Consider the following 18,041-nt stretch of genomic DNA (forward strand, 5'->3'; position numbering starts at 1 on the left):
AAGAAGCCACAATGCCTTTTATGACCTATCCTTGGAAAAGGAAATGGCACCCCACTTCAGTATTCTTGCCTGGAAAATCGCATGGATGGAGGAGCCTGGTAGGCTACAGTCCATGGGGTCACAGAGTTGGACACGACTGAGCGACTTCACTTCCACTTCCACTTTCGGAAGTCACAGTTATCCTACCGTATTCTATTGTTAAGAAGTAAGTCACAACTGATACTGATATAGCCAGAATCACTGACCAGACTCTGTCTGGAACAGGAAAGCGGAGTAGCTGGAGGACAGGATGAGATTGGAGTAATTAGCTCATAGAACTAAATGCTCATCTATTCTAAGAGGAAATCAGTAAATCAATAAGTGAATGACTACAACTGATTGATAAAGAGACAAATGAATCATGATAGTACTTAGGAATATGAATATTTAAGAATGCCAGAAGCAACCACAGAAAGTGATTCCTTCCCGGGAGCAGGAACAGGGGGTTGGATAAGACAAGAATCTTTTGCAAGAATCTGTTTAAGTCTTTGTGTCTTATTTGACTCCCTTAACTTTGGTAATGAAATAAATTTAATTTTTAATAATTAAAAAAAGAAGTAAGTCACAGTATGGTATTGGCATGAAAATAGACATCTAAATCAAGGTAACAGAGGGCCAGAAATAAATCTATGCATATATGGTCTATTAGTTTATGACAGAGGAGCCAAGAATATACAGTGGAGAAAGAAAAGTCTGTTTAATAAGTGGTGTTGGGAAAACTGGATAGCCACAAGGAAAAGAATGAAATTGGATCAGTGTCTTATACCATACAAAAATTAACTCAAAATGGATTAAAGACCGGTACATATGACCTGAAACTGTAAAATGCCAATAAGAAAACAGGCAGGAAACTCCTTGACATCAGTCTTGGTGATGATTTTTTTGGGTGACTCCAAAAGCAGAGGCAATAAAAACAAAAATAAACAGGTGGAACTACATCAGACTATGAAAAGCTTCTGCATGGCTAAGGAAAGCAACAGAATGAAAAGGAAACCAACTGAACTGGAGAAAGTATTTGCAAATGATATATCCAACAGGAGACTAATATCCAAAATAATACAAAGAACTCATGCAACTCAACAACAATAAAAACAAACACTGAATTAAAAAACATGCAGAGGACTTGAATAGACATTTTTCTGAAGAAGACATATAGGTGGCCAACAGGCACGTGAAAAGATGCTCTGCCGTCACTAACCATCAGAGAAATACACATCAAAGCCACAGTCAGCTATCACCTCACACCCGTTAGAATGGCTATAATCAAAAAGATAAGAAATAACAAGTGTTGATGAGGGTGTCAAGAAAAGGGAATGAGCCCCCTCTACACTATTATTGGGAATGTAAATTGGTATAGCCAATGTGGAAAACAATATGGAGGTTCCTCAAAAAAAAAAAAATAAAACTACCTTCAGATCAGATCAGTCACTCAGTCATGTCCGACTCTTTGCGACCCCATGATCCAGCAATTCCTCTTCTGGATATTCATCTGAAGAAAACAGAAGCACAAATTTGAAAAGATACATGCATCCCATGATCGTTGCAGCATTGTTTACCATAGCCAAGACATAGAAACAACCTTAGGGTCCACTGATGGACGAATGGATAAAGAAATGGTGGTACACATATACAGAGGAATGTTATTCAGCTCTAAAATAGACTGACATCTTGCCATTTGCAACAACATGAATGGACCCTGAGGACATGCTAAGTGAAATAAATCAGAGAGAGAAAGACAAATACTATATAATCTTATATGTGGAATCTTAAAAAAAAAAAAGAATTCAGTATCCAGGTTCATAGATAAAAGAGAACAGATTGGTGGGTTGCCATAGGAGGGGTTGGGGGATAAGTAAAATCAGTGAAGGGGGTCAAAAGATACAAATTTCCAGCTATAAAATAAATATTGGGGATATAATGTATAGCACAATGACTGTATTATCAGGGAAATGTAAATGAGACTCACAATGAGATAGATTATAGTTCATTACTGTTAATTACATTACAGTGTTATTTTAATGCTGTATTGTATATTTGAAAGTTGCTAAGAGAGTAGATCATAAGAAAGTAAAATTTTATAACTATGTATGGTAATGAATGTGAACTAGTTTTATTATGATCATTTGCGATATATACAAACATCAAATCATGTTGTACCTGAAAAAAAAATACAATGTTATATGTCAGTTGTACATCAAAAAAAAAGAAAAGTCAGTAAGTCCAACCTATACCCAAAAGAGGAGTATAAAATAACTTGTGAACGTCTTAGTTAGCTATCATGGAATTTTTTTTAAAAGGGCTCTTTAGGGCTTCCCTGGTGGCTCAGTGGTAAAGAATCTGCCTGCCAATGCAGGAGATAAGGGTTCAATCCCTGGTTTGGGAAGATCCCACATGCCATGGAGGAACAAGCCCGTATGTCACAACTATTGAGCCTGTGCTCTAGAGCCCTGGAGCTGCAACTGCTGAAGCCCACATGTCCTAGAGCCTGTGCTGTGCAATGAGAGAAGCCACAAGAATGAAAAACCTCTAGACACAGCACCACAACTAGAAAACAGCCCGAGCAGCAAAGACAACCCAGCACAGCCAAATAAAGGGATGGGTGGGATGCCGTACCTTTAAATAGTATTTTGCACAATGTATATAGCACATAAAAATGGAACTACTCTTGTTGCAGGGAGGTGGGTCCAGAATCCTACTGGCCTAGAATCTCTTTAAGCCTCTCATGTTGCTTCCAAGGATCCAGGAATCATAGTTTGAACACCAACCATACAGTCAGAGTCCTTTCCTGCTTAATTCATAAAAATCTATTATTATATAAGGCAGCATAGCTCAGGAAGACAGCCATAATAGCAAAGTAGCAGTCTACCAGATAGCAGACTGATTTCTGGTGCTATTGTATACAGTGAAAAGCCATTGTGTTACAGGGAAGGGGTTGGTGATGAGTCAGCCATGGACATCTATAGAGTACTTTCATGAGTCTGTTGTCTTACCTAATTTTTTTTCTTCAACAGAGTACTACAACAGATCATTGCAGGATTCATTCCTGGATCCCCATTTTCTTGGTAAGTAACTAATTGCCTTCTCACTCTCCTGGAGTAGCATAATTTCTAGTACTGTAGTATCTGTGCCATAATGAGAGAAAAGGAGCTGCACAGGTGAGTGTATAGGTGTGATTGGCAGGCTGTTCAAGACTGCTGTTGTCTGCTGAGCCCAAACTTAATCAGAACTTATTTTTGTATAATTCAGGCTGATGAGGGCCATCCTGGTCCTGCAGGGTGTCTGATTCCATTCATACTCAGGTCTGAGGGTCGTGCTGAGGTAGGGAGTGAGGTGGTCCTTACCAAGTTTGGTGTCTGATTTGTGAGTTTCTCTTGGAGATTATATGGGAAGACTTTATTCCTTAAGAATTTCTGAAATTGAAAACATTGCTTCACTTCCTTTTCTCAAAGTAAGAAGGTTTTTTCAGAAGAAACAAAAGGCTTAAATTCAGTAACAGAGTGACAGTCACTTACTGTACAGGTTAAAGATGTAATGTCTTCTTGTCTGGACAATTATTTGCCATTTCTGACTCTACCCCAGAAGGCTTCTTTGCTCAGAGGGACCTTGGTCCTTCCACACAGTTACCCTGTTTTCCAGCCTCTAGTTTCTTTAAGCATGTTCCAGCCAGAGTCTGGATATCTGTCATGCAGGGTGGTACACCAACAGCTCCAGAAAGAGGTGCTGCCAAATTCCTTTTGTAACTGCTCTAAGTTGTGATTCAGAGACACTGCTATGGCTGCTTCTCTACTTGAAAGCTGCTCATTGTGTAAGGCCACAGGCTGCTCCTTAGAATGAGGGAACTTTGCTGTCAATTTTGGCCACTCAGGAAGGGAAAAATCTCCTTAAAAAGCAGTTCCATCTATGTTTAATTTAAATGGGCACAGAGGAGACAAACTTTTAACCAACAGGCAATGAGTCACTCTTTTTGCTCTGGTTTGTCAGGTGGTATTTTAGGTAGCTTCACATTTTATGTTCCATACAGTTAAGCAGAAATTCCTGGAGAATGAGAGACTGCCTCTGGATAATCTGTTTGACCTTGAAATCACTGAGAAATTCTTTGCCACTTGGTTCTAGAGAACTAGTGACTTGCCAGCTCTGAGAGAGAGCAGGATTCCTCTGCCAACTTTTTCTGTGGTGTAAGGCGGAGCCTGGTCACTCCATCTAATGCTGTCTGTCTCATCTCATGTATAGGAGCGGGATGCTGCACTCCAACCCTGGGGACTATGCCTGGGGTCAGACAGGGCTTGATGCCATTGTAACCCAGGTGAGGAGCTGCCTTTTGAGGGTGTCTGTTCAGTGTGTCTCATGGTTCCACAGGCTTCCTGCTTTCCTTCTGCTACTTTCTGAAATGGCAGTCACTCTGCTTTCCCTAATATTTTGAGCTTGTGGGTTTCTGTTTTACTAAAGAGATAAATGGTTTATGGGTTTAGCTCAGCATCCATGTACTTTCTTGGTCCTAGGGACTTTCTAGAAGATAGCTTCAACTCCAAAGGAAAAAACTTCTGTAACAAACAGTATTTTCTGTTTTGGCCTCTTGTTCATTCCTCTGAGGATTCTATTGACAAGTACTTCACAAAAAAGAAAGGTCTCCTCACATGTTGAAGCAGGGATTTCTGCTAGATGGAGCAAAGTAGGGGAAGGAAGCAGAGAAAAAGGTATTCCCATGCCATGTATAATTGCTTCCACTTGTTTCTGTTTATTTTAATTTAATTGGTTTTTCATTTCCCTTGTGGATTGCTGAGACTAGAAGGCATGTCATTTATATCCAGGTCTTCTTGTAGGCAGTAATTTACTTATTTCTTGGCTTACCTTATGCTACTTTCCATACTCTCACCTTTTTCTTTCTTTCAGCAAAATGAAGTTTTTGAACTGGTTAAGTATCACTTTCTGTTAAGGTGTAGCTTTATTTGTGACATCACAACCCTTTTGCTGCCTCCAAAGTTGCTTTATGCCCAGAGGTGAGCCTTGCAATGATGGATCTGTCTGTAGGCTTATACTAATGTCACTCTGAAATTGTAAAGCAATTATTCTGGCAGCAGGAAAGGGCAAACCCAAGCCTCTCAGAGCCTTGTGGAAGCAAAAGCAACTAACATTTCTAATGTCTGCACTGTTCTCAGATGGAGCAGCTCCCTCCTAGGGATAGTTCGATGTCTGCCACTTCTTCTTTGCCTTTTTTTTTTTTTTTTTTTTGTAGCTTTTAGGACAACTGGAAAATACAGGGCCTCCCCCAGCTGACAAGGAAAAGATCACATCTCTTCCAACAGTGACAGTAACTCAGGAACAAGTTGGTAGGTTCATTTTCATATGTGTGTTGTCGTTTTATTATCTCTGTTCAGAATCTGAGCCATGTACTATATTAAAAATCTTCCATGAAGCTGTAGGACTCCTAAAGTTCCTACCTGTGTGCCAGATATAAAAGGTACCTATCCCTTCATTAGGGTTAGTCACCAGCTAATTCCTGAGCAATTACCATGCTATTTTTCTAGCTGCCATGCAGGAAATAAAGAAGTGCAAAGGTATATAAAACTTGATTTCTTGAAGAACTTACTAGAGGAAGCAAAACTCACCAAATGATTAGACATTATTATAAAAAGTACTTGAGCAAATGATACTCTAGGGGAAAAGGAAGAGAAAAAATAGGAGGCTAGGAATTTGTTTCACATCTACCCTATATTTAGGTACATTAGACATAGATATTATTTTATTTATAAGCATGAAAAAAAATTAGTATTGAGGGACATTAGTTTGGACTTGGAGTTTCTTTCCCCATGAATTCTACTTTAGAGAGTCAGAAGATTTTAAAAGACAGGATGGGCCATCTTAGAGACATTTTTCTGTTTATGGCAAAGTATGAACCAATGAAGAATGTCAGTATGAATGTGGAGTCTGCATTAGGTATAAGGAGTGTAACCTTATTAGATCTGAAATAGAATCTAATTTGTGGAGTGATGGGAGGTATGTTTGAATTGGAGGTATAATTGGATAGGTATGACTGGATAGGTCCTTGTTGCAGAGGACCCTGAAACTGGCAGAGGAGTTAGGGCTGGATGTTTTAGGTAGTAGGTAAATTCTGTAGGTCCCTAACTGGAGGAATGAGGAAATCTGAGTGATCTTTAGGGAAGATTAGTTTGGAGGATAGTATCTACAATAGATTGGAAGAGGGAAGGAGCAGAAATATTCTTAATGGGCTCTTGCAGCATTCTGGTGGGGTTCAGGTGATGGCAATGCTGCAAAGGAAAGGGTGGACTCAGACACTTTTTGAAGAAAGGCTTTCATCGTTGCATAAGATAAGGAGGGGAAAGAGGGAAAGATGATTCTAAGGTTTTGCAACTCTGTAACTACAGAGGTGGTGCTGACATCATCAGGGAATGGAAGAATTATGAGCAGGCCCTGGTTTGGATAAGGAGGTGATGTGATGTTTTTAATTTTGAATCTGTTGCTTTTGGGGATCCCAACTGAGAATCCAAGAAAAGATGAGCTGGGAATTGCTGTGGAGCTGGTATTAGGGAAAACCAACTGGTAGCAAAGTATAGGATATATTTGGCAGGCCTGGAGTCAGGGTTGTTACCTAAGAGGCTATTGCAGTAAACTAGGCATGAGAAGGAAATGGCAACCCACTCTTAGTGTTCTTGCCTAGAGAATTCCATGGATGGGGGAGCCTGGTGGGCTGCAGTCCATGGGGTTGCGAAGAGTCAGACACGACTGAGCGACTTCACTTTGACTTTTCACTTTCATGCCTTGGAGAAGGAAATGGCAATCCACTCTAGTGTTCTTGCCTGGAGAATTCCATGGACGGGGGAGCCTGGTGGGCTGCCGTCTATGGGATCGCACAGAGTCGGACACGACTGGAGCGTCTTAGCAGCAGCAGCAGCAGGCATGAGAAGTAAAAGCTGAAATTAGGGCAGACATCGTGGGAGTAGAGAGGAGAGAGTGAATCTTTTAAGTGGTATTTTACTCCAAATGCTGTGAATATTGTGGAGCATGTAGCATACATACCCCGGCTGCTGGAGAGATAGACTGCTGCTGCTAAGTCGCGGCAGTCGTGTCCGACCCTGTGTGACCCCATAGACGGCAGCCCACCAGGCTCCCCCGTCCCTGGGATTCTCCAGGCAAGAACACTGGAGTGGGTTGCCATTTCTTTCTCCAATGCATGAAAGTGAAAAGTGAAAGTGAAATCGCTCAGTCGTGTCCGACTCTTAGCGACCCCATGGATTGCAGCCTACCAGGCTCCTCTGTCCATGGGATTTTCCAGGCAAGAGTACTGGAGTGGGGTGCCATTGCCTTCTCCGGAGAGATAGACTAGCTGGTGTTATTAGCCAAACTTGGGAAAGTTGGAATTTGCAGCTTGGTAATCCTAGTTCAGTTTGTAGCCATTATCTCTCAGAAGAAAGTTTCCGGTCTCTGGACTTGGAGCCTGATTTACCCTTGGGCCTTGCAGTTCTGTAGCAGCACCTCTTGGTACAACTTGTAATAAACAACTTGTTAAAAAGGCTTTAGGGTAACCATGATGAAATAGGATGTGTAATGTCGAAAGTAGTAGAGTGAAAGTGGCTTGACGCACTGAATGAGAACTGCTAAGATTGTCAAGATGAGTCCTTTGGTTGTGGTGGACAGATTGCCAGTGTTTCCTAAGTAGAAACTGCCAGAAGGCTTTCACACATTTGAGAAGATGTTTTTCCTGTTTTACTTAACAGATAATCTAAGCCCCGGTTCTTCCAACTCTTTATGTTGAAAAATAGACCTCGTAGAGTTGCTGTCTGGACCTTATTGGAATGGGCCCATTCATCAGTCCTTTTCATATCCCTGGCTATTACCACCTCTGTCCCCCTTTTGAAGTAAAATTCTACTGCTTCTCTGCCTCCACCCTAGATGCACTTTGTGTTTTCTTTGTATCCCTTTGGGTGGTAAAGACATTAGGCTAGGTTTTTTTCCTTCTTTTTGCTTATTTTAAAAGCATTTCCTCCTCTAACAGATAAGGGCTTAGAGTGTCCAGTATGCAAAGAGGATTACACAGTCGAGGAGGAAGTCCGGCAGTTACCCTGCAACCACTACTTTCACAGCAGTTGTATTGTGCCGTGGTTAGAACTCGTAAGTACAGACAGCTCTCATCTGTGATGGGGCCCTGTGGCAGTCATGTCTTGGGGGGATCAGTAAGGGCATAATTAACAGTTAGTGGAGAGCCAAGCAAATCAGATTTTAGTTTCTGGCTAACTCCTAGTAGCAACATTACTGTGTTTTAGATTATTAATCTGTTCAGAACTTCTCTGACCAGGGGTTAGCAAACTACAGCCTATAGGTCTCTGTGGACTGGCACCTATTTTTGTAAATGAAGTTTCATTGGAACACAGCTATGCTCATTTGTTTACATATGGTCTATGGCTACTTTTGTGCTCCCTTAGCAGAGTTAAGTAGTTGCAACATTGGCGGTATGGCCTGCAGAGTCTGAAATATTTACTATTTTTTCTTTAACAGAGCAAGTTTGCTGACCCCTGCTCTAGACCATCTCAGGTCATTGTTTCTAGTTAGTTCTGTTTGATAGTATGTGTTAGCTATTGTTAAGTTGCTGCCTTGAATTCTTTGTCAGTTCTGTTAAAAGTTCTATTTGGGAGATGTCCTGGGGTTACACTTGAAGCCCAGCGGGTACTCTGTGAGAATGCATGCCCTTTTTGTTTATCTACCTGCTAACTGTCAGGGTTTCTTAAGTGTTTAGTTGGTTCTTCCAGCTTCTCAGGTCAGGCATGTTCATGTGGACTTATATCTTTCTGTTTCAGCATGACGCATGTCCTGTATGTAGGAAGAGCTTAAATGGTGAGGACTCTACTCAGCAAACACAGAGATCCGGGGCTTCTGCAAGCAACAGATTTAGCAGTGACAGCCAGCTACATGACCGATGGACTTTCTGAAACTAAAGACCACGTCTGAGCCAGGGCTATGGTAGACCTCCTATCACAGCTATTAATTGTATCAATGCAAAAAAAATAGTAGGTGGATTTAGGAATCACTTAAGAAACCCCAACTTATAATATTAATTCACTGAGTGTTTTTCTTTAAATTTAAAGTTAGTGTCTACAGATGGAATTATATCTAGAACCAAATGCCTCTTATTCCTGAATTCAGAGTGATAAAATTTTGTAAGTGTGAAACTTAATTATGTGGGTTTCCCTTGCCAGAATAGAATTGGTTAATTATGTGGGTTTCCCCTGCCAGAATAGAATTGGTTCCTTAAAGTCTACCTAGGGTCCTGCTGTCTGTCATGTTACCTTGTGACAGTTGTTTTCACCTCTTTCTTCAACCTCCACCATCGTTAGTGTACTTTATAGTAAATACAGTGGAACCAGAGCCGTAAAGTCCTGCTGATAAAGTGCTTCTGTTTTAATTGTACAGAAGCATCTACTCTTGGCCACGTTAGCCATGGAGTGAGGTCATATTAAATCAGGAATCTGAGACTAATGATTTTTTTTTTTCCTTAAATCTTTAGAGAGCAAATCAAAACAAAGTTACAGTGGGAAGGCTTCTAATTGTACTCTTTGGTTTTCTCATTTTTATTTTTAAAGACTACTTCGTAAGATGCAGCTTCTGCAGAAACCAACATGACAAATGACATATCTTAAAGAGTCTTACATTGGTAGGAATCTGATTGTGGTTCCTTTTTGGGAATAAGTTGGGCAGGATAAAGGCACAAAAGACAGATGTTTGAAATCTCTGGTTCTAAGGTTTTTTAGTGAGTCTCAGCTCATTGTTTATCCTGGGGACCTTAAAGTAATTTCCCTCACAGAAATAGGATTATTTTATTACTGCTTTTACAGCTGATTCATGTTTTTTTTAATAATTCATTGGTCTTCAGGAATTGAGACTTTATGTTGTTTCATTTTAATTTTTAAAGTTCATTTATCATCTCTGAAACCTTTTTGTTTGCTTCGTTCTGGCTATACTTGCAGTGATATTGATTTTTGTGATCGTGCTGAAACAACTTGGCCTAGGAGAGATAGGCCTTCTTTTTTCAGCCTGTGTCCCATGTACATGCAGATGCTCTTTGGTGCATTTAAGTGTTTAAAGTTGAATAAATGGAGAAGCTTAAGAATGTTGTTGGAACTTCAAAGTCTTAAAAATAAATGATGGGAACATGTAACCACAGTTGGTGCACCAAAAATGGTGACAAGAGGGGCACCATTGGTGTGGTCTAATCAGCCCTTCATGGTTGGAATGATCAAAACAAGAAGGTGAGTCTTTGGTGAGTCTCTTTCTTGGCTAGGAGTCTGTCACACACTGGTTTTGGGCATGAGGGTGGGGTTAGAGATATCTTTGTAATTTAGTAGAGGATAGAGGAATAGGGTAGGGAAGAGAGAAAGTGGGAGAATTTAATGCTGAATTAATAGCTTGCCTCTAAAAGTTGTGACCATAAGGTATGATGCAGGTTTGCCCCAAAGAGAATGAGATGTTTTCTCATGAGCCTCTTATGTTATACCTCTGTAGAGAGAGTGTTTTTGGAGAATGTGAACTGTTTACTATGGTTATTGAAATGTAACCCAGAGATATACATTGGCTTTGAATGGGGAGAGATGATGAGTCTGAGGGGACATAAGAGGTATATTGTGAACGGCCATTGCTTAGGTTGAGATAGGCTCAACTGAAGTTGGAATATGTTGTGGTTTTCAAGTAAAACAATATTGACAGTATCAGCTGTCTCAAAAAATGATGTTAGCCTGGAAGTTTTGTTATTATCTGGATATGCCAGGACAGAAATGGTAGGGACCTAACAGAAGCAGAAGACATTAAGAAGAGGTGGCAAGAATACACAGAAGAACTGTACAAAAAAGATGTTCACGACCCAGATAATCACAAAGGTGTGATCACTCACATTCACCTAGAGTTGGACATCCTGGAATGTGAAGTCAGGTGGGCCTTAGGAAGCATCACTACGAAAAAAGCTAGTGGAGGTGATGGAATTCCAGTTGAGCTATTTTAAACCCTAAAAGATGATGCTGTGAAAGTGCTGCACTCAATATGTCAGCAAATTTGGAAAACTCAGCAGTGGCCACAGGACTGGAAAAGGTCAGTTTTCATTCCAATCCCAAAGAAAGGTAATGGCAAAGAATGCTCAAACTACCACACAATTGCACTCATCTCACACGCTAGTAAAGTAATGCTCAAAATTCTCCAAGCCAGGCTTCAGCAATACGTGAACCGTGAACTTCCAGATATGTTCAAGCTGGTTTTAGAAAAGGCAGAGGAACCAGAGATCAAATTGCCAACATCCACTAGATCATTGAAAAAGCAAGAGAGTTCCAAAAAAAAAAATCTATTTCTGGTTTATTGACTATGCCAAAGCCTTTGACTGTGTGGATCACAATCAACTGTGGAAAATTCTGAAAGAGATGGGAATACCAGACCACCTGAGCTGCCTCTTGAGAAATCTGTATGCGGGTCAAGAAGCAGCAGTTAGAACTGGACATGGAACAACAGACTGGTTCCAAATAGGAAAAGGAGTACGTCAAGGCTGTATATTATCACCCTGCTTATTTAACTTCTATGCAGAGTGCATCATGAGAAACTCTGGGCTGGATGAAGCACAAGCTGGAATCAAGATTGCGAAGAAATATCAATAACCTCACATATGCAGATGACACCACTCTTATGGCAGAAAGTGAAGAGGAACTAAAAAGCCACTTGATGAAAGTGAAAGAGAAGGGTGAAAAAGTTGGCCTAAAGCTCAGCATTCAAAAAACTAAGATCATGGCATCCAGTCCCATCACTTCATGGGGAATAGATGGGGAAACAGTGGCTGACTTTATTTTTCTGGGCTCCAAAATCACTGTTAGATGGTGATTGCAGCCATGAAATTAAAAGATGCTTGCTCCTTGGAAGGAAAGTTATGACCAACCTTGACAGCATATTCAAAAGCAGAGACATTCCTTTGCCAACAAAGGTCTGTCTAGTCAAGGCTATGGTTTTTCCAGTAGTCATGTATGGATGTGCGAGTTGGACTGTGAAGAAAGCTGAGCGCAGAAGAATTGATGCTTTTGAACTGTGGTGTTGGAGAAGACTCTTGCGAGTCCCTTGGACTGCAAGGAGATCCAACCAGTCCATCCTAAAGGAGATCAGTCCTGGGTGTTCATTGGAGGGACTGATGTTGAAGCTGAAACTCCAGTACTTTGGCCACCTGATGCGGAGAGCTGACTCATTGGAAAAGACCCTGGTGCTGGGAAAGATTGAGGGCAAGAGGAGAAGGGGACGACAGAGGATGAGATGGTTGGATGGCATCACCGACACAGTGGACATGGGTTTGGGTGGACTCTGGGAGTTGGTGATGGACAGGGAGGCCTGGTGTGCTGTGGTTCATGGGGTCGCAAAGAGTTGGACACAACTGAATGACTGAACTGAACTGAACTGATGCCAGGACAGGCAGGTGTATTTTTACTTACAACTAGAGAACTAGAATGATGCCAGTTAAATGATGATGCTGTTAAGGTGCTGCACTCAATATGGCAGCAGGTTTGGAAAACTTAGCAGTGGCCACAGGACTGGAAAAGGTCAGTTTTCATTCCAGTCCCAAAGAAAGGCAATGCCAAAGAATGTTCAAACCACTGCACAATCAAATGTTCAAAGTACCGCAAATTGCACTCACCTCACACGTTAGCAAAGTAATGCTCAAAATTCTCCAAGCCAGACTTCAACAGTACGTGAACCATGAACTTCCAGATGTTCAAGCTGGATTTAGAAAAGGCAGAGGAACCAGAGATCAAGTTGCCAACATCATTTGGATCACAGAAAAAGCAAGAGATTTCCAGAAAAACATCTACTTCTGTTTTATTGACTATGCCAAAGCCTTTGACAGTGTGGATCACAACAAACTGTGGAAAATTCTTCAAGAGATGGGAATAATAGACCACCTTACCTGCCTCCGAAGAAATCTGTATGCAGGTAAAGAAGCAACAGTTAGAACCAGACATGGCACAACAGACTGGTTCCAAATCGGCAAAGGAATACTTCAAGGCTGTATATTGTCACCCTGCTTATTTAACTTATAGGCAGAATACATCATGTGAAATGCCAGGCTGGATGAAGCACAAGCTGGAATCAAGATTGCTGGGAGAAATATCAATAGCCTCAGATATGCAGATGACATCACCCTTATGGCAGAAATTTAAGAACAACTAAAGAGCCTTTTGATGAAAGGGAAAGAGGAGAGTGAAAAAGGTGGCTTAAAACTCAATATTCAGAAAACTAAGATCATGATATCTGGTCCCATCACTTCATGGCAAATAGATGGGGAAACAATGGAAACAGTGAGAGACTTTATTTTCTTAGGCTCCAAAATCCCTGCAGATGGTGACTGCAGCCATGAAATTAAAAGTTGCTTGCTCCTTGGAAGAAAAGTTATGACCAACCTAGACCACATATTAAAAAGCAGAGACATTACTTTGCCAACAAAGATCTGTCTTGTCAGAGCTATGGTTTTTCCAGTAGTCATGTATGGATGTGAGAGTTGGACTATAAAGAAAGCTGAGTGCAGAATTGATGCTTTTGAACTGTTGTGTTGGAGAAGACTCTTGAGAGTCCCTTGGACTGCAAGGAGATCCAATTAGTCCTCAAGGAAATCAGTCCTGAATATTCATTGGAAGGGCTGATGCTGAAGCTGCAATACTTTGGCCACCTGATGCAAAGAACTGACTCATTGGAAAAGACCTGATTTTGGGAAAAATTGAAGGCAGGAGGAGAAGGGGACGACAGAGGATGAGATGGTTGGATGGCACCACCAACTCGATGGACATGAGTTTGGGCAAGCTCCGGGAGTTGGTGATGGACAGGGGAGCCTGGCGTGCTGCAGTGCATGGGATCACAAAGAGTCAGACATGACTGAGCGACTGAACTAATCTAGACAACCAGAAAGACTTGAGTGGCTTTACAAAGGTATGCAAACAAAGTGCTGGATAAGGATTTAACTTTTCAATATAAGAATAGCAGAGAGCATCAATCTTATCTGAAATTTCCTTCACTTTTTTTTAATTCTTTTAGATAAAGGAGATAAATCTTTTTGCGGTTTCCAGGACCCCTCCTACTTAATGAATCTGTAGTGTTTCTTCAAAGAATAGGAAATATCTCAGACTTTGAGGTTAATTTAGGTAAGGAGTGTTTTAGGGTTATGCTAGTAAAGTAATGCTCACAATTCTCCAAGCCAGGCTTCAGCAATAACGTGAACCGCGAACTTCCTGATGTTCAAGCTGGTTTTAGAAAAGGCAGAGGAACCAGAGATCAAATTGCCAACATCCACTGGATCATGGCAAAAGCAAGGGAGTTCCAGAAAAACATCTATTTCTGCTTTATTGACTATGCCAAAGCCTTTGACTGTGTGGATCACAACAAACTGTGGAAAATTCTGAAAGAGATGGGTTACCAGACCACCTGATCTGCCTCTTGAGAAATCTGTATGCAGGTCAGGAAGCAACAGTTAGAACTGGACATGGAACAACAGACTGGTTCCAGATAGAAAAGGAGTACGTCAAGGCTGTATTTTGTCACCCTGCTTATTTAACTTATATGCAGAGTACATCATGAGAAACGCTGGGCTGGAAGAAGCACAAGCTGGAATCAAGATTGCCGGGAGAAATATCAATAACCACAGATATGCAGATGACACCACCCTTATGGCAGAAAGTGAAGAGGAACTCAAAAGCCACTTGATGAAAGTGAAAGTGGAGAGTGAAGATGTTGGCTTAAAGCTCAACATTCAGAAAACGAAGATCATGGCATCAGGTCCCATCACTTCATGGGAAATAGATGGGGAAACAGTGGAAACAGTGTCAGAGTTTATTTTTTTGGGCTCCAAAATCACTGCAGATAGTGATTGCAGCCATGAAATTAAGACGCTTACTCCTTGGAAGGAAAGTTATGACCCACCTCGAGACATTCCTTTGCCAACAAAGGTCCGTCTGGTCAAGGCTATGGTTTTTCCAGTGGTCATGTATGGATGTGAGAGTTGCACTGTGAGGAAGGCTGAGTGCTGAAGAATTGATGCTTTTGAACTGTGGTGTTGGAGAAGACTCTTGAGAGTCCCTTGGAATGCAAGGAGATCCAACCAGTCCATTCTGAAGGAGATCAGCCCTGGGATTTCTTTGGAAGGAATGATGCTAAAGCTGAAACTCCAGTACCCTGGCCACCTCATGCAAAGAGTTGAGTCATTGGAAAAGACTCTGATGCTGGGAGGGATTGGGGGCAGGAGGAGAAGGGGACGACAGAGGATGAGATGGCTGGATGGCATCACTGACTTGATGGATGTGAGTCTGGGTGAACTCCGGGAGTTGGTGATGGACAGGGAGGCCTGGCGTGCTTCGATTCATGGGGTCGCAAAGAGTCGGACACGACTGAGCGACTGAACTGAACTGAACTGAGAGAAGCTGAACCATAAGGTTGTGTGTACATGTATATAGAGATTTATTATAAAGAATTGGGCCACATGATTATGGATCCAAACACAGTTTGATACAGTGCCCAAAGCAGAAGTCTCCATAACCCAGACTTTTCAGGTGTTCATTCCTTTACAGCCTGAAAGTTTACAGACTCAGGAAACTGGAGCCTTACTAGGAGTCAGCCTTACTAGGAGAGACGATTCAGCTTTCACTCATTATCAAAGCAAGTAGAAGAAAGTTGCAATTTCAAATCTTAGTCATTAGACTTGAGGCCTTTACATTTGTATTAAATGGCCTACCCTTTGAGTTCCATGCAGAGATAAGCAGATTGTTTTCTCATTCATAAATGTCTTTTTCTTCTTAATCTTTTTTCATTATAATTTGAAATAAGGGAAATAATTTTGTTAGCACATAATTAGGAGAGACTTCCTAGAGATTGGTAGACATGAAAGTTGAGAGGTTATATAGGTCAGCTCCGTGCTGGCCTCTGAATGATTATTGCTTCTCGGGTAGTTTCCAGATGAATTAGAACTAGGCAGTTGGGTGGGCAGGGCAAAGTGATGAACATTTAACTGTTATCTTCAACAGAGAGAAGGAATAATCCTGGTATTCACAATTAATTTTCCCTCAAAATTCCTCTTATTGCCAGTTCTCTGAAGAGTTGGGAAACCTGGAGAGTCCAAGTAGCTTCCTTAGTTGTGAACATTTGCTACATAACAAATGAGCAAATACTTGTTAAGTGTTTTCCTTAAGCAGTACTGTCTGGTCCGATAGTTACTTCTCAAGTTAGAAGGAAGATTTGGTGAGAAGAATTTGTTCCCCCCCCAAGTCTCACTTGGATTAAATAATTATTAGAAAAATTCCTTGTTTATGTCTTTATATTGAACATTTGTGTATGTGTGTCCATAGGCACATGCATATATGCACATTTCACTCTGGAGGAAGAAGGGATTTGGTGGGCACTGAAATAGATAAAGTGAGCAGGGGTACAGCAGAGGGCTGGCGCCTCATAGTCTGATTCCCTCATTGTACCTGCCTTAGGCCCATGTGTCTCTATACTTCTCTATTTTGGGGCACTGTTGGCTTGGGCGGACATCCTGTTATGTGGTATGTGGCAAAGGGTTTCACTAGAGCTAAAAGTCTGGTTATCATTTTTGAAGGTTGAGAATAAATGGATTTGAGGAAAGGGTGTTCATTATCTGTTTTTCCTGTATTATAATTAGGTGAACTCTAACACATTTGTCTTGTTTTTAAAATTTCTTTCTTGATAAATGATTGATGACAAATTGACTTCTCACATGACCTTCTGTGTGCTTCAGTTTCATTCTTCTTGGTGTCCAAGTGCTGTTTCTCAAGGAATACAGGTTTATCAGAACTTAACAAAAACTAATCAGGAGGGGATCATAGTTTGTCTGTTTTAAACAATAACAAAACAGCCTCTGGGGTTTGGAGAAGTGAGAGACACCACCTCAGAGTTGATTTTTAGAGCTGATTTAGGAAGGCCACTGACATCTGTGAAGGAAGACAGATTTAGGAGAAGAAGCAGGGCTGATGAATTGATATCTGATTGTTAGGGGAAATCCCGTTGGTCTCTGTGGTAGAGAAGCAGGAAGATAAAGGTGCAGTTTGCAGAAATTTACCAGTGGAGATTGGGGAGTTTGAGGGTACTAGCAGGAGAGAGTACTCTTACTATAAGTTTCCAAATGAATCTAACGTAAGTTCTGATGTAGGGAGTTGGGGGAAGGATTTGGTGGGGTATACCAGGGGTTCTGAACCCCTGGGCCATGAACCAGTACTGGTCCATGGCCTGTTAGGAACTGTGCCACACAACAGGAGGTGAGTGTCAGGCAAACAAGTGAAGCTTTGTCTGTATTTACAATCAGTCCCCCTCACATAACCATCTGAGCTCCGCCTCCTGTCAGATCAGTGGAGGCATAATAAATTGTACTGCTCTTGGGTCATCCTGAAACCATCTCCCCACCCTTATCTGTAGAAAAATTATCTTCCATGAAACTAGTCCCTTGTGCCAAAAAGGTTGGGGAACACTGAGGTAAACATATCACAGGTGTCCATCCTGTTGGGGGCAGGGAATTGTAGATTGCAGTAATGTCAGCATCCCAGCAGGCTGTGCCATGGGTTTTAAAATAGAATGTATAGAATATAAAGTGTACAACCAGAGATCTTTTCCAGGATCAAGAGAGGATTAAAACATCTTATCCAATGGACACTATTGAGGTTTTGATCTCTTATATACCTGCCAGATAAGTGGAATTATAGGCACTCAAGTTTCAAATTTTTTACATATAAACTTTGTGTTTTGCCGAATTACACTTAAGGTGTTCCCAGAAGTGAAGTCTATATGCTACCTTTCCTCTTTCACCTGAAACACTTAATATCTATAAATCATGAAATGTAAGCTTATGATTCTTTTTCTAATAAGATGTATCATTTTTGAGATCCAAAAATTATTAGATTCCCTCCCAACAAGATTATAATTGTAGTTTTAGTATCTTGCTGGAACAAACACACAGGAAAAAGCTGCTCTGCTTTCAGTAA

At 41.1% G+C, this 18,041-nt stretch overlaps 1 protein-coding gene across 2 annotated transcripts in view; it reads left to right on the plus strand.

Moving 5' to 3' along the window:
• The window catches only part of RNF115 (ring finger protein 115), a 59,495-nt gene extending 49,336 nt beyond the window's left edge, over window positions 1–10,159 (plus strand). For both annotated transcript variants that reach the window (XM_055584533.1, XM_055584534.1), the window contains 5 exons: window positions 3,051–3,101; window positions 4,270–4,342; window positions 5,273–5,366; window positions 8,051–8,166; window positions 8,850–10,159. In XM_055584533.1, the coding sequence (XP_055440508.1) occupies window positions 3,051–3,101; window positions 4,270–4,342; window positions 5,273–5,366; window positions 8,051–8,166; window positions 8,850–8,981 (466 nt within the window). In that variant the 3' untranslated portion in view covers window positions 8,982–10,159. The remainder of the gene's footprint in view (window positions 1–3,050; window positions 3,102–4,269; window positions 4,343–5,272; window positions 5,367–8,050; window positions 8,167–8,849) is intronic.
• Window positions 10,160–18,041: the final 7,882 nt, after the last annotated feature.

This window comes from Bubalus kerabau, chromosome 6, assembly GCF_029407905.1.
Source record: "Bubalus kerabau isolate K-KA32 ecotype Philippines breed swamp buffalo chromosome 6, PCC_UOA_SB_1v2, whole genome shotgun sequence".
Classification (NCBI taxonomy): Eukaryota; Metazoa; Chordata; class Mammalia; order Artiodactyla; family Bovidae; genus Bubalus; species Bubalus kerabau.